Raw genomic sequence first — 27,662 nt, forward strand, 5'->3', positions numbered from 1 at the left:
GAAGCTACCTGAAAGCATTTCGACTTTCCCACACCGTGGTGAATAGTGTATTTCTGTAATATCTTAAAGTTGAACAAATGAATTGGCATTTAAAAGTAAGGGTCGGCTTTAGGCCTATCTGTTCGTGCTAAAGATTGAGGCGCTACACATGTCATGCACGTGCTACACTTGTATCAACCTAGTTATATTACCTGAAGTTCTCTCTGCTGGGTAGCTAGTATTTCAAGTTCATGAAAGAACTAAGATGAAGATGGTCCCTGTGTCTGAAGCAATGATATGTAGACCTCCTTGGTCTGAAGTCTTTGAGAAGAACCAACGTTTTTGAAAGGATGTCAAGAATGGAACAACTCACCAAGAAAAGGGTCCTTATTAGCTACAGAAAAGCATGGGAAGCTCAAGTTCCGTGGGTTAAAGGAGTCAACGACGACCGACATAAAGCGTTTTGCTCTGTGTGCTGCCGAAAGTTATTAATTAGCTATGGTGGGTTTCGTGACTTAACTCGCCATGAAAAGACAAACGCGCACAGAAAGGCTGAGCTATCGAAAGGAGCGAACGATGCTTGCACAACCATCGTCACATCTACCTCTGAGATTGTTGCTGAAGCTGACTCCACCATTGAATCAAGTGGGACTCCCCAGCACACTGTGGATAAGAAAATGCACGTGGACAGAACCAGAGAGGATACGACAACCAAGCATGTCTTGGTAAGAAGCACTATGGGGAAGATAGTGTCAGAAGGTAGGGGTGATGCATTTTTGGTTGGTTGTCATGACTTAAGAACAGCTATCAGTTTTCATAACTAAAGATGTAGTCGCCTATAAAAATCAGACACAGTGCACTACAGTGATGTTAATACACCACCATGCTAAGCATGACCTAGGTCCCACTCTTCTATTTACTCTCAATGGTCCCACTCGATTAGATTTGTTAAACTATTTTAGATTTGTGAATTTAACAGTATTTTGAGCTTTCTATGGCTTTGGCTTTACTGTGTTAAGTCAAATCCAAGAGTGAGACCACAAGTGTTCAGGACAGTGTTGAATTAACACTAACACTTAACCTACTGTGTGTAGGCCGTGAATTAATAATAAGAGATAGGCCCCTATGTGGGTGGTTGACGTTTCAGTTAACGCAAAAAAAAAAAGTTTATCCAATTCCTGAAAAAAAATGATGGAAAAAATTGGGGAAAAAAATAAAAAATAAATAAATCTCTTAGTGGTCCGTACAATTTCGCCTATTTTTTTTTGCCATTTTTGGGAGAATGTGCCCTGCGGTGTGACATCCTTGGTGTGACATTTCTATACAATAAAATGATTAATATTCTGCACAAACATATCCCCCATGCTCTTTGTACTATTGTTCCTTTAACCCCCACCCCCCACACACACTACTACCCACCCGCACACCACACCACAGGAAATTCACTGCATTGTAGCAATTTTAATCCTTTTGTATACATGACTGAGCTCATGCTAACTAGATAATGATATTGTGTTTAATCTTAATATGTGTTTTCGTTTATATTTTTTAAAAAAAAACTTTTTTTCCTTCTATAAGAGCAGTCACCGCACAGGACACCATAAAATTAACCTAAGCATTGCGTAACAGAAACATTGCAATGTGTAGACATATTAAGAGGTTAAGAGTCACTTTAAACTTCCACAGCACTCTCCAATAACTGAGGTACTGACTGGTTAGGAGCCAGTCTTTAAGACCCTTGTAGTTGGCCTTGCAGCTGCCCATTCACAAACATTGACATACATGTCACCCCACAGGACGAAATTGAACTTGTAGTTAATATTACTGTCTTGAGTTTTTTTTCACATTCACATATCTAAATATCAAGTTCATATTTATGCAATCATGCCAAATGCTTCATACATTATTCAAAATGTTGTTGGTTAATTTATTTATATATATATATGTATGTATGTATGTATGTGTGTATGTATGTATGTATGTGTGTGTATATATATATATATATATATATATATATATATATATATATATATATATATATATATATATATATATACAGTATATCACGAAAGTGAATACACCCCTCACAGTTTTGCAGATTTTCGAGTATATCTTTTCATAGGAAAGCATTACAGAAATGTAACTTTGACACAATGATTAGTGACCTTTTAACAACATATTTAACCGCTTAAATTTCTTGTTCACTCAGAAAAAAACTAAATACAGCCATTAACGTTTGAACATGTACTCACAAAAGTGAGTACACCCCAGATTAAAATCCGGTAGAGAAGGGGCTATGTTGGCTCGAATCGTCTCGAAATGAAACGAAATGAAAAGGGATGACAAGGGAGGTCATCAGTGTGCGTTTCAACCTTTCTTTGCATTGAACTTTCACATTTTGAGTCTGCATCTGGCTTAAATAGATTGGTGTGAGATTTGAATGCAATCCTATGGAGAATATCATGATCTGCTTCAGTAGTCACAGTGCACGTTGACATGCATGTTTCTTTTAGGTGTATTTCAGATTACCAATGTTGACAGTGTTCATTCATCCCCAAACCATGTCAGTCCCACTACCATGCTTGGCTTATGAGAGGATACACCTTTTTTGTAAAACTCACTTGTTTACCACCACACATGCTTGACACCATCTAAAGCAAATTTGTTTATCTTGGTCTCAAGAGAGATGAACAGACCAAGGATATGGATCACTGGAACCATGTCGTGTGATCTGAAGAGACCAAGATAAACAAATTTGCTTTAGATGGTGTCAAGCATGTGTGGTGGTAAACAAGTGAGTTTTACAAAAAAGGTGTATCCTCTCATAAGCCAAGCATGGTAGTGGGACTGACATGGTTTGGGGATGCATGAATGCTGTCAACATTGGCAATCTGAAATACACCTAAAAGAAACATGCATGTCAACGTGCACTGTGACTACTGAAGCAGATAATGATATTCTCCATAGGATTGCATTCAAATCTCACACCAATCTATTTAAGCCAGATGCAGACTCAAAATGTAAAAGTTCAATGCAAAGAAAGGTTGAAACGCACACTGATGACCTCCCTTGTCATCCCTTTTCATTTCGTTTCATTTCGAGACGATTCGAGCCAACATAGCCCCTTCTCTACCGGATTTTAATCTGGGGTGTACTCACTTTTGTGAGTACATGTTCAAACGTTAATGGTTGTATTTAGTTTTTTTCTGAGTGAACAAGAAATTTAAGCGGTTAAATATGTTGTTAAAAGGTCACTAATCATTGTGTCAAAGTTACATTTCTGTAATTCTTTCCTATGAAAAGATATACTCAAAAATCTGCAAAACTGTGAGGGGTGTATTCACTTTCGTGATATACTGTATATATATATATATATATGTATATATATATATATTAACCAACAACATTTTGAATAATGTATGAAGCATTTGCCATGATTGCATAAATATGAACTTGATATATACTGTATATATATATATATATATATATATATATATATATATATATATATATATATGTATGTATGTATGTATGTATGTATGTATGTATGTATGTATGTATGTGTGTGTATATATATATATATGGGTGGGAGACGTGACGCCTTGTTTTTTCGTAACATTGGTTAAAAACCTACAAAACTGTTATTTTCCTTTAAAAAACAAATGTCAATGAAAGAAGAGTTTTGTAGGTTTTTAACCAATGTTACGAAAAAACAAAGCGTCACGTCAACCACCCATATAAACCTTTACATAAATCTTAAAGGGACAGTTTGGTCAATTTCAACATGCAGTTGTATTGCTCACGCTACCCTTGACTTGTCAGTACCTGGTGATGCCACATTTTTCGGCTCAGCCCTTTCCGAGATATGAGCAATTGTAATGGGGGCAGCGTTTGTTTACATTTTTAAAAAATGAAACATAGGCCAACTCCAAATATTTTCCCAAAAGGTACTGCTGTTTTCTAGTTGTCTGCTGATGTTTTATAACCTTTTGGATGTTTTTGGGAATAAATAAAAATGTTTTTTTGAAATGTAAACAAAGAGCTGCCCCCATTACAATGACCAGGATCTCGGAAACGGCTGAAGAAGAAGAAAAAAAAATCTCAGCCACTGACAAGTCCAGGGTAGTGTGAGCATTACAACTGCATGTTGAAATTGACCAAACTGTCCCTTTAACAAAAATGTTTCTTCTCATTTAAGACTAATATGAAACATAATGTACCACATCTTCTTTCATTCACATTTGTTTTTAAGAGGAAAAATAACAGTTTTGTAGGTTTTTAACTAATGTTACGAAAAAACAAGGCGTCACGTCAACCACCCACCTACAGAATGTCAACATCTTGATTGCGAATCAGACAATGATCTTTGAAAAGTGTTTTTGTGAGGTATTGAGTAACATTTATGTCTTGTTCCAAGGGGCAGAAGCTTGCCAATATGCCGGAGTCAGCCACTTCCCATCTCAAGGAGTTCCAGCCAGCAGGTTGAACAAAGTTCAAACATCGAGGGCCAGAAATATCTGCCCACCTCTCAAAGGTATTACATGAGCTACTGTATAAAAAAAACTGGTATCGATGTACGTTACCACTTTTTTTGAAAACCGATACGAGTACAAATACTTGTCGGTACCGAGTCCAGGGCTTGACATTAATTTTTTAACCCACCGGCTACTGTGGCTAGTGGTTTTCCCGAGTCACTAGCCATGCAGGTATTCCACTAGCCACAAATTTTACATTGTTTTTTTTCTTTATCATGATAGTGTACATGGTAGTGTGCGAAGATGAGATGCTAAAGCAAGATGAGTGTATAGCTTTCTACATGGAAGTATATCAAGCAAATAGAAACTGAGTTGCTAAGTTTTGTCTTGAACTTAAATACCTGTACAAACTGATTAAACTGCCAGCCGAATTGGCTAGTGACACTGAAAGTATTACTAGCCAAAGCCAAGTTTCACCAGCATTTGGCCCGTTGGCAGGTGCCAGTGTCAAGCCCTGCCGAGTACCGATACCGATACTTTTACTAAACACTGGGTGTTTCTGATATGACGTTTATTAGAATGCCCACAATGCAATCACAGCCCATTTATACTCTGGCATAACACAACATGACCACAGAGTGGCAGTATCAACCTACCGCTATGTAACTCAAAGAGGTTGTTTGTTCACGGTTGAGAATCACTGTATCAGATCATGCTTTCCCTTTACCTCAACTGGTTAACATAAATGAGTGTACTACTACGGAACCAGATTCCTGGAATACCTACCTACCAGGACTGACTAGCATCACAGCAGGCAAAGGACAGATGTGACTGAAATACACAGGGAATAACTACAGACAGACACACACACACACACCATAGGGCCAGAAAGTATTTATTTAAATCAGGGAGTTGTGGGAACCTCGTGCTCTACTCCAGTAAATATTCATGGAAAGATCAAATTTGGCAGTAGACAGCACAGTTTCAATGAGCAGCATAGTTGCAATACCTGTGGTTCTCCTGCAGTGAATAGCCTACTGCAGTGTTGCAGTATCTTGCATACAGACATTGTAAACACTTCATTTTTGACATTTAGGGAAAATGATGTAATCCTGTTAAAAAAAAACTTGCAGGCTATTATTGTACTGGGCTATTAAGGCATTTTGTCATAATGGGAAAAGCTGCATTAATTGAGCTCACTCTTCTACATTCCATGATAAAACCAACCCACTCAGTGCTAAGTGTATTGCCGTTCATTTGTTCTTGATCGTTCACTACTAAAGAAAACAACGGTGTGTGGTCATTTAAGCAGCAGAACTGCTCTAGAGTAAAAAGACGCACGCCGACTTCAGCATCTCAGGTTGATAATGTATGCCACTGCACCGCCCTCGCGGCCTTCCAGTGCGAGGTTGAAAGTTTTCCGATGTGAAAGACTATCTGGGTCCCCCATATCAACTGGCGACTCCAGATGATAGAAACACAGCGATTGGTCAAAAGGAAAGTCTATCAATCCTGGTCTGAATGAATACGCCCTTAATTAAGAGTGGCATTTGCTTACGACCAATCACCATTGTTTCTAACATCTGTAGTAGCCAGTTGTTACGGACCAAGATAGTCTTTCACACCGCAGCCTTTAAGTTTTTGAGTCCCTGCTCTACTCCTAACTCCGACATACTTGTTGCAGATCTGTCGTCTTCCTTGCACATGTGGGTCCCACCTCTGAGGCTACTGTCAGCGTCCATTTGGCAAGTGGTCCAGCAGCGCCAAGTCCAGTCCTACAACAGGGTGGAGGAGTTTGTTTCTGTTGTTTTGGAGCTGGTGCCTGATCTGCTGAGCACTGAGGAAAAGATTGAACTGCTTATCGGCCTGAGAACAAAGGTGAATAAGCACAGTCAAACTCTGTCATGTAGCGAAAGGTGTATATTTTAAAGGTGCACTGTGTAATATCTTAAGTGGTCAATTTCTTCTTCTCAATGTCTATCTTTTCACAAATGTTACCTTTTTCATGAATTCTTACCGACCACTATTACATTCTAAGTATTCATTATGACTTTGAGAATTGCATTTTTTTAAATGAAAAGGAGTATCTTCTCCATTGTACACCATTTTGAATTTCCAGAAAGAGACATTTTAGCGGCAGAACTTGCTGTACTTTAGACATAGTAGTAAATATAAATGTATTATTTTGTAAGTATGCATGAAAAGGTCAAATGTGGCAGCAGACGGCATAAAAGGGCAGTCATGGGTAAGCGGTTAGGGCGTCAGATTTGTATCCCAAAGGTTGCCCGTTCGACTCCCGACCCGTCAGGTTGGTGGGGGGAGTAATTAACCAGTGCTCTCCCCCATCATCATCCATGACTGAGGTACCCAGAGCATGTTACCATCCCTCCGCACTGCTCCCTTGGGGTGCCATTTGGGGCTGCCCCCTTGCACGGGATAAATGCAATTTCTTTGTGTGCAGTGTGCACTTGTGTGCTGTCACAATGACAATGGGAATTACGACAACGAGCAGCATAGTTGCTATGCCTACTCCGGCCACAGTCCTACACAGTGCACCTCTAAGTGACATCCAAAATTATTTTCGGTCTTTGACAGTTTGCTTTAGATTCATGCCATCATGCACCATTCATCACAGTCAAGATGATGCTCCCACACCTGAATAGAGTCTCCAGGATTGCTGAAATCGCTTCCAGTGAAGGGGTAAGAACTGACTAAAAACGAAAAGGGCAGTTTATAAATGTCATGTAAGGTAGAGGACTGCGCACATCCAAAACTTCAGCGCAGGACAAAAGGGTCAGACCATCATGAAAAAAAGTTGAATGTCTTGCTCCCATTTTGCTTGTTCTTTTATTTTTTTCAGCAAGTGAACATTTTCGAGTTGTACCCAGGCATGTAAAATGATTGTGCTGTAAAGCAGGTAACAATACAAACAAAGTAACAAAACAAAACATATCAATAATCTACCTAAACTACTCTGGCTGGACAACAGGATCATTTTAAAGTCATTTAATAAGGTTTGGAGCTCTGTGCAGTTACTGCCTTTTTGCTTTGTGGGGCAGTATGTAGAGCGGAGTAGAGTATACTTTATTTATCCAGAGGGAAATTAAGGGGTTCCATAGCATACTGTATGTACAGATTACACAAGACTAGAGATGCACCGGATCCTGATTTTTAGGATCCTACCGGATACCGGATCCACTGCTTAAGATCCTGCCGGACCCGGATCCTGTGAAAAACCCTATTATCCTGCCGGATCCGGATCCGGAACCGGAACCGGATCCGGTGCATCTCTACACAAGACATTACACACGTCATTGCACATATATTAACCATAAAGCACACGCTTGCATATATTCAGCCCAAGGCAGATCACGTACGCACGCGCACAGACACACACAGAGACACACACACACAGAGACACACACACACACACACACACACACACACTCACACACAGGGCTCTTGTTGTACTGACTGGGTCGGTTGTTGTCCTGCTCCTGTTTTAAAGGATATGGGCCAGACAGTAGATGCTGCTGTCAAGGAATTCAAGGAACTCATGCAGGGCCTTCTGAAGAGTCCTGCATACAGGAGAGATTTCTTCCAGGTGAGAATAACTAATCATTTATTATTTATTTTATTTAGTGTGAGTGTGTGAGCGTGTGAGCGTGCCCCCCACTGTTGCTGTGCTCAAGTGTGTGCTATTTAATAAAATGTGCAATTATGTGCATTAGGTCTTTGTGTACTATTTTCATTATCCTAATCCTGTCCTCCCTTGTGCTTGTGGCCTCTTATTGACTTCGCAAGACGTCATTGACGACATAAGTTTTAATTTAACATCTCAAAAGGACGAGAGAGAGAGAGAGAGAGAGAGAGAGAGGTGTGCAATGCTTGCCATGGATGTTACTGAATGTTGTCCTTAATTTAATCAGAGTAAGTTAGAGATGTTATTTTTCCCAATGGGATTTTTTTTGTCAGCAAGTGAGGTTAACACCAGGCAATTTGCATTTGCCTGTGGCATGATTAAACAAAGATTTATAGACATTACATTACACATTACAGTATGGTATGGACGAACTTCTCGACCAACATCAGTGTGTGACCTCACCAATATGCTTTTGGAAGAATGCTGAGAAATTTGGAATGGGATTGCAGTTAAGTTCATATGTGAGTCAAGGAAGGTTACTGAATACTTTTTGTAATATAGATTGAGGCATCATATTGTACACAGCTCCTTTAAAACCAGTACTGTCTTTTCGTTCCTGGGCAATTTAACAATATCTTTTCTGGGTTTGGGCAATATCTATTTTGGTTTTGTGCTCTGAGGTACTTGCATATACTTAGAGGATCTCTTTTCCAATAGAGACATGGTTGGAGCATTTTCCCATTGAACAAAAAAATAAAAATATAGCAAATAATCAATAATTTTCATGAAGACGTGGTGATCTTTTAATTAGAATCTCTAATGTGGGTCATGAATGGCGTCATGAATAGAATTATACACTACTGTAAAAGTATTTTTCTCGAAATCATTATTTTTGGAAGGCGCACATGAAATCTGTCTTGGAATACTTGGAGGAGGGGCAAGACACTGACAGCCAATCACGTCAGCTAATTTTTTGACCGACAGCGGTTTCCAAGAATCAGATGTTGCACCCCAGGGTCGCACAGCCAGGGGAAAGCAAAAATGTAGAACCCATGTTTAAATCTTTTGGCTTCGTGAAGAAATTGTCCCAAAAAAATGCAAATAAATTGGGACATTTTCTATATAGTCCTAAAATTTCTTGTCATTTTTATAGGAAATCTATCCATTGCGCTATGGTCCAAGCTATGACGCAGCCCTGCAGTTGCTGGTGTGGGAATTCCTCTCTCGACTGGAAGTGTTGCTACCAGTGCCAAGCTTCCATCAGGTAGGTCATAGAACAGGGACCGCGGGGTGAAATTGGTCAGTGGGCCAGATTTTTCCAACGTAGACCTACGTAGATTACACTTCCGGCCTGAAAACACTTTTTGTAATATAGACTATACTATACTACTATTTTGTAATACAGACTATATAGTCTACCAGCCGCACGCTCTAGGGGCGGAATTCTCCCACCCGCTTAAGTCAAAAAGCGTGCAACAGCGCCTCCGAGCTTACTCAAGCCCGTGAGTAAACGGGGCTTACGCGCGATTTCATCACTTGCGCACTTTGGGTGGGGCCAGGCCAAAATCAGGGAGTTCCCCATGTTAATCAATCCTAAGCGGATTCTCCCGTCCACTTAAGCGTGTTTGCCTTTACGCGCATCAAAGGGCTGTAGTAAGGTCAAGCGCCACTATGAGGTAAAATGTAATTAGGGCCCGAGCACCGAAGTGCAAGGGCCACGCGGTGGCCCTTCGCCCTCTCGGTGCGAAGCCCTATTGTTTTCCTAAGGATTATTATTATTATTATTCTCCCTTGGTATTTAGCCACGTTGGGCCATTTTTCAGGTACTTCCGGTGCTCGGACACTTACGCCACTTGGTACACAGATCGGAGATAGCCACCGCTACTCAGGCACCGAATATCAACCCCTGATGGGACACGGGGACGACGCCACGCCCCCAAACGCGTTTAGGGGTGGGGCCAACACATACTTTGAGCTAGAGACTCGGGAGTTTTTTTAAAATGTGTATCTCACTAAGGCGCATAATAAAGTCCAATACAACGATATGGCCACGCCCAACAGGAAGTGAGATATTTTGACTTTTTTGGCACTTTTTGGAATTTTTTGGCATTTGTTTCGGACTTCAACGTACTTGTCCTACACCGTACATCGTATTGACTTCATATTCGGTGGACATGACCTCAAGGCATTGACGATAATATATTGCAAAGGAATTTTTGATATCTCGTAATTTGACAAGATGGCGGCTCAATGAATTTGGGTATATAAATTGGGTTCTTCCGGTGGTCGGACACTTACGCCACTTGGTAAACACATTGGAGATTCCCACCACTAGTCAGACGCAGAATCTTAACCCCTGATGGAGCGCGGGTACGAGGCCACGCCCCCAAATGCGTTTAGGGCCGGGGCCAACATATACTTTGAGCTACAGACTCGGGAGTTTTTTTAAGGTGTGTATCTCACTAAGGCGCATAATAAAGTCCATACAACGATATGGCCACGCCCAACAGGAAGTTTAGGGGCGGGGCCAACCTCTACTTTGAGCTACAGACTCGGGAGTTTCTTAAAGTTGTGTATCTCACTAAGGCGCACAATAAAGTCCATGCAACGATATGGCCACGCCCAACAGGAAGTGACATATTTTGACTTTTTTGTCATTTTAAAACAGGAAGTTGGCCACCATTTCAGTTTGGAGTGTTTTAAAACCGTGCAAACGCACACATGTATGCATATAATGAATACTGACTTTTGTATTTGCCTGAAATTGAGGCCACACCCCCAAACACGTTTAGGGGCGGGGCCAACATCTACTTTGAGCTACAGACTCGGGAGTTTTTTTAAGTTGTGTATCTCACTAAGGCGCACAATAAAGTCCATACAACGATATGGCCACGCCCAACAGGAAGTGAGATATTTTGACTTTTTTGGCATTTTAAAACGCACACATGTATGCATATAATACATGTTGCTTGAAAGTAAGTTTTGTGTATCTGGCTTAGACAAACAAAAAATGGTGATGGGGCGCTGGCAATATGCCCCGGCCCTGCAACGTAGGTGCGAGGGCCCGATATCGCCGCTAGCGGCTTTAATTATTGCATTTGATGCTCGCTTCGCTCGCATTTTGAACATGTTACACGGCATGCTTTGTTGATGTTCCTTACCGTCCGCGTGAGTCCAAATTGAAATTCATTCACAGTTCCACATAAACGTCCTTCATTAATTGTGACGAAATATGACCAGCTGCCCAGAGCATGTTCTCATATCGGTGAACTTACAAACAAAAGCAGGTAATTAATTAATCAATATGAGGATCATCATGTTGTCTCCACGGACGGTAACCAAAACCAAAAACACCTCGTTGCAGGTTGCACCATGCACAAGTGGGCTAAATTGACAAGGCACGCCAGACCGCTGTTCCAGTCGTCCTCACAGCCACCCAAAGTATACCTATTCCAAAACGTCCTTCACCATTTTTACTATGTTGTAGCCACGACGTTAAGTAAAGGGTTTTTATTTCAACTCCTCCACTTTTGTGATTTATTGGAACTCGTGCATATGTGCATGTAACCTATTAAACTTTCTGAACTGATGCCCGACATACAAAACCACCACATACTGAGGTAGGCTACAGGTTGTCCTATCTGTTTTTGTAAGGCAGAAAATATTTCCTGAATGTCATTACAGCTAAAAGTAAAAGGTAGGCCTACATATCAGAGCATGTCTTTGGCATTTCGCTTCCGGTCTCTATTACACCCCATCAGCTGCGCGTTTAGGTCCTGGCTTGGCATTGCATGCCCATGTCCAATTAATTCCCATGTCTGCGACAGAATATAAAGTCTCCGTTTTTTCATGACGATCGATTTCCTTGTTCATTCTTCAGCATGCATGTAGCCTAAGTGTAATATGCTGACGGACAGCTGAGATCCACATATTTCCAATTATTTTAATATCACGTTGCTGTACAGAGAAGCGGAGAAAACATGTGAGACAACATGATGATCCTCATACTGATTAATTAATTACCTGCTTTTGTTTGTAAGTTCACCGATATGAGAACATGCTCTGGGCAATCGGTCATACAGCTCCAGGCCTTTTTATTAGAATACCATGAAAAAGTTGATTTATTTCCATAATTCCATCAATAATGTTAAACTGTCATGGATTGTAGATTCATGGCCCAGTTCTTTAACTATTCCAATCATTAAATTGTTTATTTTTACACATTTTGGTCTTCCAGCTCAAAAAAAACATGAATTGGGGAATTCACATCATTAGAATATTGTAATAAAATCACAATTTTCCTCATCAAAATTTGTTTCACATCAGTGCACATCAAATCAGTTGAACTTTGGTACTTTCTACACAACATGCAATGTTCAATACTTGGTTAGGACTCTCTCTGTCTTAATATTATTAATAATAACGGCCATGATGCGTTTAACATTGAAGTCAATGGCAGAAACAGTGCATGGGAGTAATGGAAGGCCAGATATCCTTGATGCTTTGCCGTCAGCTGTTTTTGTACAGCTGACCTGGTGTCCCACACTTCCCTCTTCAATATACCCTGTAGATTTCCATGCCACGTTTTGGCGCTAACTCAGCAGTTTAATTCTAAATAACCAGAAATGAAACCCCATTGAAAATGAATGGGGTTTTATTTCTGTTGAGTTAGAATTAAACTGGTGAGTTAACACCAAAACGTGGCATGGAAATCTACAGGGTATATTGAAGAGTGAAGTGTGGGGCACCAGGTCAACAAACAAGAACAGCTGACAGCAAAGCATCAAGGATATCTGGGCTTCCATAACTCCCATGCACTGTTTTTGCCATTGACTTCAATGTTAAACACATCATGGCCATTATGAAGACAGAGAATGTCCTAACCAAGTATTGACCATTGCATGTTATGTAGAAAGTACCAAATTTCAACTGATTTAATGTGACCAGAATTTTGATGAAGAAAAATGTGATTTTATAACAATATTCTAATAATGCGAATTCCCCAATTCATGGTTTTTTTGAGCTGGAAGGCCAACGTATATAAAAAGAAAAAAAATAATGATTGGAATAGTTAAAAAACTGGGCCATGAATCTACAATCCATGACAGTTTAACAGTATTGATGGAATTATGGAAATAAATCAACTTTTTCATGGTATTCTAATAAAAAGGCCTGGAGCTGTATTTTGTCACAATTAATGTAGGATGTTTATGTAGTGGAACTGTGAATGAATTTCGATTTGAACTCACGCTGACGGTTAGGAACATCAACAAAGCATAGGGCCTACCGTGTAACATGTTCAAAATGCGAGCCAAGCGAGCATCAAATGCAATATTACTTTTTACAATATTATTTTACCTCATAGTGGCGCTTGACCTTACTACAGCTCTTTGATGCGCGTAAAGGCAAACGCGCTTAAGTGCACGGGAGAATACGCTTAGGATTAATTTACATGCGAAACTCCCTGATTTTGGCCTGGCCCCACCCAAAGTGCGCAACTGGTAAAATCGCGCGTAAACCCCGCTTAATCACAGACTTGAGTAACCGCGGAGGCGCTGTTAAGCGCTTTTTTTGACTTAAGCGGGTGGGAGAATTCCGCCCTAAATGTTTAATCATGTTTATTATTTCAATCAACCTGTTGCGCACCAAAACGCTCAGCTGAGTTCCCGCCAAAGGGACACATCGCGTTTCCATCTCATTATCTCACCTCCAATACTTGCCTTGTGCTTGTGAAAAGGAGCGGAGGTTAGATTTTGAAACGCTTTTGCAAGAGGACTTTTGGCACGTGGTTTTAAATTCAAAGTTAAAGTTCAGTGTTGGATCTCAATGGACTGCCGAGGTTTTCACATGGTTGATCTGAAAATCCATGCTCCATATTTTCTTTGTAGCCACAACTGATGAACTTGGTGGAGACTCATCCCCCCATTTAGCATATATCACGCCTATGTTGGGCTACGCGCTGTTTTTCTGAGTTAAGCGCGAGGGGTGTGGCGACGTTCCAGAGGGGAGAATACGCGCAAGATAAGACCGCGCAAAATATGCGCGCGTAAAACCGACTTAAGTGGAGACGGGAGAATTCCGCCCTAGGTACTCTCAGTCAAGACTGTACTCTGTTGTTCTACCCAAGTGGTGGAACTGTCTCCCAGAGGCAACAAGACTAAGCACATCTCTTGCAGCCTTCAAGAAGCAAATAAAGACTCTTCTCTTTCGTGACAATCTACTAACCCCAACTCCGATGAAGTTGGGACGTTTGGTAAACAGTGAATAAAATCAAAACGCTATCATTTTCAAAACATTCAATCTATTCATTAGATGGAGAATAGTGAAAAGACAACATATTAAGTGTTAAAACCGAGAAAAAATATTGTTTTGGGGGACATATGTACTCATTTCTAATTTGATAAATCCAACACGTCTCAAAAGAGTTGGGACGGGGATCAGTGAAATTTAGTAAACATCCAAATAAGATAAAACAACAAAGAAGAACATTTCAAAATGAATTGTACTGACGGACAATATAGGTGTCCAGGTATAAGATCATCACAGAGAGGCTGAGTCACTCAGAATTAAAGATGCAAAGGGAATAATTACCATAGTTATTACATACATTTTTGAATTCCCTTTGATTTACCACGATTGAGTGTATATAAGACATATTTTTGTTAATAAAATCATTGTATAGGTTCATGACATCATGAAATATATATTGGCTATAGTCTCACTCTAATTCCTGGAGTGCTAGAGCTATTGAAAATTGACCATATTAAGAATGCTTAATGCATGAAAATGACACAGGGGTTTAACATTCTCCTAAGCACCTGAGCTCACTTGAAATAGACCCAGAAGACATGGGAAACTGTCCTTTGCTTACAGAAGTCAGCAGAAGTTGTAGAAGTCCATTCTTTTTAGATGCGTCCCACGCATCTCTATAAGAGGCTTTGGTGTCCGTCCGTCCGTCCGTCCGTCCGTCCGTCCGTCCGTCCGTCCGCCCTCCCGTGATGGGTTTCTGAATTGTGATTCCCTCTTGTGATTCCCTCTTGTGTCCACAAGGTGGCAGTCGCTCAGTTTTGGCCTGGAGCTCATGCGTGCAAACCAAAAGCTCTTTGCCAGTGAGAAAAACATGGCGGCACTTCCTGTTGATTTTCACATGAAAGTTTTGCTTAATTTAAAGTCCCTAAGCGACTATAAATGTTGTGGCTTCCATATATTGATGTAAAAGTGCCCCACAAAGTAATGAAGCACAACAAAGTTACTCCACATTACCATTTGACCACTCGTTTTTCTATGCTAACAGGGTAGCTAATGTAGCATTGTAAATGATCCAGGGAGAAAGGGGGAAATGTTGTGATTTCAGTCCGCCTGAGGCAACGATTTTCGTGGGGAAGATGACCTGCATCTCGGTGGCATTGAACCACGCCCCCGTACCTTATTTGGCTCGCTCAGCACGTGCGTCCTCAGTCCAATCGCAATGCTTTATTTTCCCCAGACGTTTAATCGCATTTAAGTGAAAGTGCCATGTATACACATCGCAAAATAACTCTTAATCCGATCTATATAAATCGCATTTATTAAATCGGACTTAAAAACATCATGTACACGTAGCCAATGTCTCATTGATTAGTTTATGGAACTTACGGTTTGTCTGTTACGGCCCACGAAGACAATATCCACGTGAAAACGCAAACGCCTGCAAACCACTGTTTTGACAGAAATACAGTTCACCTGTCGCCTACTCTGTTTTCTTCCCAAAGCGGCATTTAAAAGTATTCCATGAAATCCAACATCAACGTCACTTCAAATAGGTGACAGCATCATGCACACACATGAAATAACACTTCAGTGAGGGGGGGACATAACTGCTCTCATATTAAAGTGAAAAGAGAATTTCACATTTTAGTTTATTTAATGTAGGCCTATGCAAAATTGCAAATAGCCTATTCATTGAAATGTTTCATTGTAATTCATTGTAATGTTTGCCTGTTTTTTATGTTTGTAATTATTTATTTTTTTAAAATAAAAAATCGTGATTAAAAAAAAAATAGCCTAACAAAAATAGAGATTTTATGTTAAAAAAAAATGTGATAGGCCTATGGGATGGACCGATGGCCCCCCTAAGCTAAATTCGCCTTAGGTCCCCACATTGCTAAATGTAGTGTAAGGGATTATTTTGAAAAGACAGTAACATGTAATCAGCAATGCATTACAGTTTTTCAGTAAATTGCCCAACACTGTTGAAATCCTATGGTACTTTTTCAAATCCAGGCTTATACAGTACATGGTAGGCTTATTGATAAATTGCCTTGACAGGTTATGAGGAGGCCAAGGGGGCGTTTGGGCAAAAAAGGTTCAGAACGGGCATAGACGGACGCATCTGTTGTCCGCCTGTCGGACTTGTTGACAATAATAGAGCATTGCACATCCTGTGCTACAGTGAAAATGGACCATCCAACTTGTGTTAGTGCTAGCTTCAAAAGTCAGCCTCCATGATGGCATGCGGATGCAGTAGTGCATTGGTTAAGATGTTCTCACTCATCTGTATAGTTAAATACAGTGCTGAATGGTATAAATGGGTTTTAAACAGCATGAAAAGCCACTCATGCATTATATTTTGAAGGGAGATCTTCGATTACTGCCACATAGTAAGGTCAAATTGCATTCTCTACTATGTTTTAACAGTTTGGCTCCATCATAAGGACCAGCATGTGATAAAATGGTGGGTTTTTGGTCAAGACCTGTCACACTGTAAGCACTACAGAAAGGAAAACATTGCAAAACATGACAAGGAATACACCCACCATTTAAGCTGGTGAAATCATGTCCAAGATAGGAATTAACACTGTTTTTTATATAAAATCATCTCATCGGTTAATGTATTTAACTGTTAAGTGTTGTCTTTTGTTTTGTTTTTAGTCTTCCTCGACATTTGCTGCCATTTATTGTCCCCGTCCCAACTCTTTTGAGACGTGTTGGATTTCTCAAATTAGAAATGAGTACATATGTCCCCCAAAACAATATTTTTTCTCGGTTTTAACACTTAATATGTTGTCTTTTCACTATTCTCCATCTAATGAATAGATTGAGTGTTTTGAAAATGATAGCATTTTGATTTTATTCACTGTTTACCAAACGTCCCAACTTCATCGGAGTTGGGGTTTGTACTAGAATAATGTCTGAGCTGCCCTAGCCCCAGGCCAGACTCTTGTCATTTTATCATTTGAAAACATAACACAACAAAACACATTCCTATGAATGACACAAGTGTAAGTGAGCAATTGCTTTGACAATATTGAAGGCTTCCAAACGGGCCTGGTTTACCCTTAGCAGAGTTACTGTTTGCTAAGTCCAGTGTAATGTCTTCTTGTAAGCACTACATCGAAGGTGTTTCAATTGTTTAAAGAGACAGTTTATTCCAATGCTCCATTAATTCTGGGACTTTTGTCATTATTCTCCATTATTCACTCCAGTAAAAGACAAGAGACGTACAATCACAAACACATTTGCACATTCCTACCGGACTTAAATTATCACTGGATTTGCTCGTTCTCAAGTAGCCTCTCAGATGGGCCTGCCCGCTCATCATAACAACATTTCTATGAAATTACTGAGAGCCTTAACACTAGAACTACCACGGAGGGGTCAATTGACCTTTTTACCTAAAAGCCCCACAAGAGGGTCATTTGACCCTTTGGACCCCCTGCGGACACTCCTTTTGTTGTGGAAATGTGGCTGTTAGCAGCTCACAGCTGTCACTTGAGTCACAGAGGGTTAGGGTTGCAAAGAGGAGGATACTGACACCCTCAGAATTGGAAACCCACTCTGCACAGTGTTGGCTACTTAAACGTTACAAAATGATAGGCTACAGTTTTTCTCGATTGGTTTGGCTCATTTCTCAAAACTGAGATGACATTCTCAAAACAACACGGACAAATCTCCAAACCAACTTACAATTTCCCACAACAGAATGGCATTTTTCATTGCTTTCATCAAATTTCAAATGTTTTGTACATGTCTCAAAAGTTTAGTAGGCCTACATCTCGGCAGATGGCTATATACAAGTACCCTACAGTTGACACATTGAGCATACATTTAGCACATTTTCCAAATAAATTGACCTGTCTTATCTAAACGAATTAGACAATTCTCAGTCTAATGGTTGCCCTCTCCAAAACATGTCAGCATGATTTCATTGTGTGAGTCATCATATGCAAAGTAGTCTACACAATTGTCAAAACAGTCAAGGACATAATATTTTAAGAATTTCTTTACTGTAAACAGTAAGTTCATGACAGTGTTCAACAGGCCAGATGGTATTGTAACTTTATTAGTTTGTAGAAAATAATTTTACAACCATGTATACTACAGTTTCCTCTGTTATTTGAACGGCATTCTGTGGAAGGAATATAATTTCGACACACGGGTAAACTGTTTTTGGAGTGATATGAGCAAGTGATGAGGATCCATGGCGTTATGCTGAACCATCCAGTTTATTTTCACAGAATGACTAAATGAATGAAAATGAGCCAAACCAATTGAGAAGGATATATGCCATTTTTATGGTACTGACTATTTATGTGGGAGAAGGTTTAATGCTGATGCAAGAATGAGCTGTTTTGGGAGCATATGACATTCTGCTAGTTATCTGAACTGTTGTGCAGAAGTGTAAGAATGCTTAGCCAAATGACCCAAAATGTATAGAAATGTCATCTCGGTTTCAAGAAATTAGCCAAACCAATCGAGAAAAACTGTAAACAATGAATAATTGACTTACCTGCACATACTGGTGCTACAGCTCTTACTCTGCCAGTATTCCTATCAACTGATACTCTGTATATTTGTTTCATAGCGATTCGTTTCTGGATTGGATTGGTCAAATAGATTAGTCACCTGCAATGTGGAACTCTCCTCATTTGTTAGGCAAAAATTATGTTACTTGTTATATACTAACCTGATTGTCATAATTTTGATATGACATCTTCCAAAACGTTCCAAAATATTTTATCCCAATTCCCTGACACTATCTTGAAAATTGAGCAGAATATTCTGCATATGATGACTTATATGAAGAAAATGTGCTGACATGTTTTCAGGACAACCATTACACTGAAAATCAACCAATTGGGATAGATCAGCAAGGTGCATTCATTTGAAAATTGTACTAAATGTAAGCTGATTGTGTTAACTGTAGGATACTTGTACATAGCCATTTGCAAGGGTGTACTAAATGATTGAGACATGTACAAAAGCATTTGAAATTTGATGAAAGCAATGATAAATGTCATTCTGTTGTGAGGAACTGCAAATTAGTTTTGGGATTTGTCCATGTTTTGAGAATGACATCTCAGTTTCAAGAAATGAGCCAAACCAATGGAGAAAAACTGTAACACACTGTCCGCCAAACTGTGCTATCTGTCTTTGCTGCTGATATCTTCATGCAAGTTGCTATTTACCTGTGGTGATTTTGGAGGCTGACAGCCCTTGGGAAGAAGCTGTCTGTCCCTGTTTGTCTTGGCTGTTAGCACTGTAAGGTGTGACCCCCTCACCCCTCACCCCACACACGGCCCCTAACAGCCTCATTACCATAACAAAATGAGTGATTAGTGTATTAGGTAAAAGCCACCGGGTCAAATGACCCCTCTCTGGTACTTCTAGGTAGGCAGAAAAATCCTGGTAGTTCTAGTGTTAAAGGTGCGCTGTGTAATATTTTTAGTTGTTTATTTCTAGAATTCATACTGCCCATTAACAAATGTTGACTTTTTCATGATACTCACCATCAGTATTCATTATGACTGGAAAAATGCACTTTTCATTCATGAAAAGGGTGATCTTCTGTATTGTCCGCCATTTTGAATTTCCATAAATATTTCTAAAAAAATCCCTACAAAACTTGCTGTACTTTGGTCATACTAGCAAATATTAGTTTATTATTTTGTAAATATTCATGAAAAGATCCAATTTGGCAGTGGACAGCACAGTTTCAAGAAGCAGCATAGTTGCAATACTTCCTCTGGCCATCATCCTTCACAGGGCACCTTTAAGTAACATTTTAAGGTTTAGTCATTACAATTAAGATTTAATCATTACGGGAGCGCTGTGGCCCAGTGCGCTAAGCCCCCCACATTTGGGCTTGCATGGCCACGGGGACCCCGGTTCGAGTCTGGCCGGCGTCACATCCTGATCCTCCCCCGTATCTGTATCCCACTTGCTTTCTGTCTCCATGTCACACTGTCCTGTCAAATAAAGGCATAAAAGCCCCTAAAAAAAGATTTAAATCACAATTAAGTTATAACAGAGGCTCTGAGTAAAGTAATCAGTTAATGAGCGTTGCCACCGTGCTGCACTGCGTCGACTACATTTTCTCGGTGGTATTCATTTCGTCGCACAGTCATAAGTTGCTACTCAAAAAAGTGTCAAGGTTGGCAGGTATGGGAATGGGATGGCACTTAAGTTCATAATTCCTTTTTTTGTTCACGAAAAACACCTCACATACAATGTAGACAGAAAGTGGGAAGACACAGAACAAAAAACAAAACAAAACATCAATAACATATATTTCTAGTTCAAGTTCATATTTCTTTTCAGGCAGCGTCTTTGTTTGACGAGGACCCTTTGCTCTTGGAGGAATTTCTGCAAATGGGTGACGATCTACAGCCCATTCAGGAGTTGTTGCTTCACAAGAGACATTTTATGTTTCTGCTGTCAGGTTAGTTCATTGACCAGAACTGAAGTACCACTAGAAGTCATTTCTAAGTCATTCATAAGGTGCACTGTGTAATGTTTTTAGTAATTTATTTCCAGAATTCATGCAGCCCGATCACAGGGCGATATCTTTGATGATGCTGATTGCATAAAAAAGTCCTAGGCCAAACTCTTGACGTAATGTGTATGTGTGTGTGTACTCTACTTAAAAAAAACTTACACTACACTACTTTGCATCTGCACTTGTTGTTGTGTATATTTCCTGTGCACTTCATATTTCTTAGTTAGAAAGCGTCTGCCAAATGTAATGTACAATATGTAAAAGTTGATCATTTGATTGATACTCATTTAAGCTGCATGGTTAATGTTTAGTAGTCAGGGAATGATGTGTTGAATTGATAACTATTTTCCCAGGGTCCTCGCCGCCCACCAAGAGCAACAATGTTCTCTCCACATCGTCTGATTTGCCTATTGTGCAACCAGTCCTTACTGCCTCTGATTCTCCTATTGTGCAACCAGTCCTTACTACCTCTGAGCAATCAGACAAATGTCTCTCAGCGCCCCATGAACCCCACAGTTCCCAGAACAGGCCAGACATGTTTGGAGTCTCAATCGATGAGGACTGCAGTGCAGATGTGGTCGAAGGAGATTCAGAGGGACAGAGTGACACCAGTCAACACGACCAACAGGGTGACTCAGGGCAGAACAGCCAAACATCCAATGGCTTGTCGTCATCACCGTACATCGTGGTTAACTGGAGGGGAGATGATGATGATGATGACGATTATGACGATGACAACGATGACATTGATGATGATGATGATGATGATGATGATGAGGAGGAGGAGGAGGAGGAGGAGGAGGAGGAGGAGGAACATTCACAACGAAACACGGATGAAGAAGCAAGTGGCTCAAGTCAACATGACCAACAGGGTCACATGCAAATAAGCAGTCAGAGGACATTGAATGAGGAAAAACAGAAAGAGATTAATGGTAAAGATTTGTTTTCCCTTTTAGGCAGGTCAGCAGGTGGAAAAACTAGGCCTTTCATCCTACCAACATTTTCTCCGCGGATTACTGATCAGAAGGCCTATTGGAAGAGATTAAAACATGGGGCCACCTCAGTTTTTGCCCAAAATTCAATATGGCCGTCGTTTTCCAAAATTACTGGTTTTCATAGCCTGGGCGAAAAGCCGACGGTTGATTCAGTCAATCAGTCTGGCAAAAGCCATGAGGAATCCGTCTCCGTGGAGGGTGGGAGATGGTCTGATCTTACTCTACCATTTAAATAAATTGGAGTTCCAAACTCAAATTAAAACCCATATTTTGCTTCATTAGCATGCCTGTTACGATATAGCGTCGCAAAAGCATACAAATAACAAAACAAAAGTGTGAATATAGTTACCTTAACCAATCAGTAATGGACTTCACGGGTGAGTTCTGCGTCACCACTCTCAACTGTTTGCTGATTGGCTAAACACTGCGAGAACCGAGCTCGAGGCTTTTGCCAGACGATGTGCGGAGCCAAAATCTTTGGGTGGAGTACATGGCATGGCGTTGCCAGGCTAGGTTTTCATGCATCAGGCATGAAAATCCCTCACCTTTCGGTGAAATTGGCCTTTTTGAAAGCAAAATGGGTCATTTCTGTGAATCGTGCAGATCCGAGGAGAACATTTTAGGGGAGGGGGGGGGGCTCGAGCGAGGAGAAAAGTGTACAGCAGAAAACAGAAAACTTGCAGCAAATTGCTGGAGAGATTCCACAACTGACGATGACCAATTACAGCATTTGTAGCTGTCGACACAGTCAATAATATGAACGAGCTCAATCTAAGTCCCGTCCTTCATACTTCTCTCTGAAAGACAGGCAGCGCTGAACGCAATTTAAAACCACGTTACACGGCACGATTTCCTGGTAGGAGAGAGAGAGAGAGAGAGAGAGAGAGACGCTTAACCAGGCCAGTCAATCCATCGTTTGACACGGTACAGATTGCAAGAGAAATCATTCCCAGTTTTTTGTAATCCTGGTACATCTAAATGATGTATTAAAAATCTACCGATTCATATTTAGTGGAACACGGGCAAACACGTTTTTCACGTCAAAGTTGGAGCTTTCCTATTACTTTTTTCATAGGGAAACTGGTATACTAGGCAAATTTAGTAAAATTGTATTAGTTTGGATACAATTTCAGCAGTTTATCCAAACTATGACAAAGATTTTTTGTATTGCAAATTGTCTGAAATATGATGAGTAAATATGCAAAGGAGTTCACAACCAGGCAAGCGTTGAGGGGGCATTTGAGAGTGCTGAGAGGAGGGGGTGCTTAGTTGCCTTTGGGGGGCATTAGTCTATTTTATTTTCTAATAAAGGGGGGCAGGGTTTTGATGAGATCAATGGGATGTTAGGAAGCTTACGATGAGGTGAAGGGGGAATTTATTCAAAAAAGGTTGAGAACAAAACCCTATCTATCTATATCTATCTATCTATCTATCTATCTATCTATCTATCTATCTATCTATCTATTAGAGCTGGGCGGTATACTGTTAAAAAACTGTGATCTCGGTTTCACCTACACAAGGTTCTCTTTTTGATGAGAGACGTTTTTTTGTTGTTGTTGTTCATACTAGGCTATTTGCGTGAACTTCATACTTCATGTCACAGTTCATTTCAACTCTGCTATGTAAGTCCACTGTTGCTTTTCTACTAGGAAATGTCAACACAATTGAAGATGTTGATTGAAGCCATACAAATAATTGGTTAATCGCGCTAAAGAAGCTGGTGACAGTGAAGCATAGCCTAATGAAGGACCCACATGGCATGGATGAATCATGATGAACATTTCAATAAACTTAGCTTACATTTGATCTCACAAAGTTAAATAAAAGGCTATTCTAATAGGCTACAACAGTTCTTAGATTCTTAACTGTATTTAATTACCATCCCAACTTTGTGTGCAGGACTGCTGTTAAGGCTGCTTATGAGTTTTGCCATTGAGGCTAATTTAGCCTAGCTTGCAAAATGCAATGGGCAGACAAGATACATTGCTACATTGCTGTTTGAAATGATTTAGGAGCGAAATACATCGCCATATGACACAAACTACCTGACAAAATACATTCTACGTTAGATTTGGCCTTTAATTCAAAGAAAATATTCACACAATGTCAAGTAAATCCGTTTGTTTCGTGTCTCTTCAGTCTGTTCCGTTTCTGTCCCACTGTTTACTCGCTAGTCATGCGCTGCGCAAGCAACATGTGGTCCTAGTGATCAGTGTTGCCAGGTGTACAACGACAACTAAGCAATTAGTGTTGCCAGGTGTAGAACAAGAAATATGCAGTTTTGGGCTGTCTTGAAAAAAAGCCAAAAACAGCTGCTTATAATAACTTATTAAGCCTTTTTACTTGAAAGGGAACTTAAAGTGTTGGGTAGGGAAATATAAACTATAAATTATAAAAATATTATTGAAATGAAAATAGAAATAAAAAATAGAAATGGAGATTAATTTAAATTCATGATTGTATCTCATTTTTAAATTAATTTTTTTTCGTACAACAGATTAAGATTTGGGGGGAAATCGCCGCTTATCAAAAAACCGTGCAGAAAACCGTGATGTCAATTTTCATCAAGAAAACCGTGATGCTAATTTTTTCCAAAACCGCCTAGCCCTACTATCTATCTATCTATCTATCTATCTGAATCTATCTATCTATCCTAGCCCCCCCCCTCACGCTATCTGCCCCCCTCATCAAACATGACCGCTAAATCATGAATTAAAGATGGCGGTTGGCAGTTCTTCTCATGTTCACTGTCCCTGGGTCTCTAGGTATGCTCAAAATTCAAATTAAAGACTGTTTTGGCTAAATTTTCTCCCATGGGGGACCATGCCTACACACCCACCTAGTATGACTCTCATAGCCTACAAAACCATCCCCCAAAAACGCCACTGCACACCACACATGAGCGCACGCACCGCTGCCACACACGCGCTCCGCCCCGCAGCACCCTGCCCCGCTCCGCCCCGCCGCACCCTTCTCACCTTTTTCATCCCTGACCCATTTTCATGTCTGTCATTATTATTACAAGGCGATATTCATGAAAGATTAACTACTTCTGGACTATTCTGTCCTATCTGCTTGGCAAAAATGTAAGTGGCCGCATGTTTATCTCTTCCAATAGGCCTTCTGGTCAATACCACATGGATCATCGTCACATATTCATATCTCTCCAAAATCATTATACCCATGTTACTAAAGAATCATCAGTGTCCTTATGTTTGTTAAGGGTAATAAACTGTAATATTTTTCTCTATACTAAAAATAATCATGTTTTGTATGGTTTGTGATGTGCAGGCTGCATAAATACTGGTGAGAGGACGGGGAAAATCCAGAATGAGGGAAAGGACCCACCAGACACAAAAGTATCCGCTGTGATTCTGGACAATGATGTTGGTCTGTCTTTGCCCAGAAAACATGACAAAGTCTCTTTAAAAGTAGACCTGGAGAAAAACACAAATTACCACACCAAGGAGAATCATGTAGAGGTTAAGATGTCTGCTAATGGACCATCTCATCCTTGCTCCATATGTGACAAGACTTTCACCAGAAAACATGATCTTGAAAGGCATCACAGAATTCATACAGGGGAGAAACCTTATGTGTGCTCTCACTGCGGCCAGAGGTTTCGACTAAAGAGTTCATTGACCAAACACGTGAGCACCCATACAGCAGAATGGCCATTTGAATGCTCAAGCTGTGGGAAGAAGTTCATCAGGAATTCACAGTTGGTACACCATTTGAAATTGCACTGGGGTAAGACTCTTTTTATGTTGTGTGTTAAGTCAGACCCAAGTATCAGCTTCATACGTATGTTGGTCCCCCTTTGCTCAGGGAATATGACAAAGTATCTATAAAAGCAGACAAACCTTTGAATTCCCACACTGCAGAGAATCATGTGACTGCAAACACTGATCCAAACAACAAGACTGCTGATGAACCACTATAATGTATCTATGCTCCATATGCGGAAAAACTTCAATAGAAATGATTTCAAAATTGATCAAGCCACTAATGCAGGAGAGAGACCTTATATCTTAGTGCCCCTTGCACCTTATGTGTGCTCTGAAATTTGACAGGAAATTTTGATTGAATTTGTTGCTGACCAAGCACATTACCACTTACACAGCCTTTTATTTTCTGTGATATTTGCTTTTCAGACTGCATGATTGATTGTGAGAGGATGGTTAATAACAGGAGTGAGGAAAGCAAGCCCCCGTCTACAGAAGGTTCGCGGTCATCCACACAACAAGCCACCTTGCAAAAGGAGCCATCCCACTCAAACAAGCAAGTTGCAAAGAACTCCCGGAAGTACCCATGCCTGGAATGTGACAAAGTGTACATGTCTTCATCTAGTCTTAAGAGCCATCAAACAATTCACACAGGGTTGAGGCCTCATGCATGCCCCCAGTGTGGCAAGACCTTTCGACATAAATCTGGGTTGACCATACACCTCAACATCCATACAGGAAATCGACCATTTGAATGCTCAAGCTGCAGGAAGAAGTTCTTTCGGGATTCAGATTTAGTAGAACATCTGGTACGGCATACTGGTAAGGCTGTTTTTTTTAATAAAAATGAGGAGAATGTTTCCATCTTTCAAGTCTCAACCTGTTACCATCATTCCCTCTTGAATTAATATTGTGATGATATTGTCTGAAATATCTGTTTTATGTAATGAACATCTGCATATTTTCCATGATATTTGTTTTTTCAGACTGCATGATTGGTTTAGAGAGGATGATTAATGACAGGAGTGAGGACAAAGACCTCCCGTCCACAGAGCGATCTCGGTTATCCACACTACAAGGCACCTTGCACAAGGCCCACAAGGCTCCAAAGTACCCATGCGCCATCTGTGGGAAAGTCTTCTTTCGTCCGTTTGATCATGCAGAGCATCAGAAAATACACACAGGGGAGAGACCTCACCCGTGCTCTTACTGTGGAAGGACGTTTAGAACAAAAACTATTTTGGGAATGCATATACGAACCCACACTGGGCACCGTCCCCATAAATGCTCAGTGTGTGAAAAGCGTTTCTCCCAGCAGTCACAGTTAATTGTTCATAATCGACTACACACTGGGGAGAGACCCTACTTGTGTTCTTTCTGTGGGAAAGATTTTTACCATTTGGGCCATTTATACAGCCACACAAGAACTCATACTGGAGAGCATTTTCACCACTGTGAATTTTGTAACAAAACCTTTAATAACTCTAGCACACTGAAGGTTCACAGGAGGGTCCACACAAAAGAGAAGCCTTTCTTATGCAGTCTTTGTACAAAGAGTTTCCCCTCTAATACTGGACTGAGGAGACATATGCGAACACATACAGGAGAAAAACCCCATACATGTTTAAAGTGTGGGAAGAAATTCTCAGAGACGGGCAATTTGAAGGTCCATCAACGTGTGCATAGGTAATACTTAATTTGGCTGTATAATGTGATTTCAATCTTGATGACAATAATGAAGCAAAAAATAAACAGCACTTACAAAAATTACATGTGGATGTTGTCACTTGTCAACAAGACCTACATTGTTGGAGTCTTAATTATGCTGTAACTTTTGTCATTGACCAGTTCGGTTAAAGCCTGCGGAGTGTGAAGGTACTTAAAGCCTCAAGTGTTACTACTGTATACAGTCAGCCATGTTAAATTAATCGAAACTTTATCCACTACTTGCATAAAGTTGATTTTAACAATTCATATTTTCGCAATTGTGCATAGTAGGGCTGTCAACAAATATTCGACGTTCGAATTCGAGTTCGAATAGTGCTAGAAAACACAAATTCAAATGTGGAAATTAATAGTCGAATGTGG

General features: G+C 40.3%; 1 protein-coding gene across 1 annotated transcript; it reads left to right on the forward strand.

Annotated features, from left to right (window-relative positions):
- On the forward strand, positions 1–27,344 carry LOC134463440 (zinc finger and SCAN domain-containing protein 12-like). The gene is made up of 12 exons (XM_063216638.1): positions 1–738; positions 4,397–4,513; positions 6,139–6,332; positions 7,050–7,154; positions 7,963–8,058; positions 9,251–9,361; positions 20,677–20,797; positions 21,313–21,483; positions 21,649–21,786; positions 25,141–25,599; positions 26,004–26,396; positions 26,561–27,344. The coding sequence occupies exons 1-12, from the start codon at positions 330–332 to the stop codon at positions 27,262–27,264; spliced, it is 3,018 nt and encodes a 1,005-aa protein (XP_063072708.1). The 5' UTR covers positions 1–329; the 3' UTR covers positions 27,265–27,344.
- The last annotated feature ends 318 nt before the right edge of the window (positions 27,345–27,662 follow it).

The sequence above is a fragment of the Engraulis encrasicolus genome, chromosome 14, assembly GCF_034702125.1.
Source record: "Engraulis encrasicolus isolate BLACKSEA-1 chromosome 14, IST_EnEncr_1.0, whole genome shotgun sequence".
Taxonomy (NCBI): domain Eukaryota; kingdom Metazoa; phylum Chordata; class Actinopteri; order Clupeiformes; family Engraulidae; genus Engraulis; species Engraulis encrasicolus.

Bases quoted from the DNA above. Each gene is read 5' to 3' on its own strand.
- LOC134463440 (XM_063216638.1), top strand. From the start codon at position 330: ATGTCAAGAATGGAACAACTCACCAAGAAAAGGGTCCTTATTAGCTAC. The intron at 8,059-9,250 runs GTGAGAATAACT...TCATTTTTATAG, and splicing joins ACAGGAGAGATTTCTTCCAG to GAAATCTATCCATTGCGCTA. The intron at 21,787-25,140 runs GTAAAGATTTGT...TGTGATGTGCAG, and splicing joins AAAACAGAAAGAGATTAATG to GCTGCATAAATACTGGTGAG.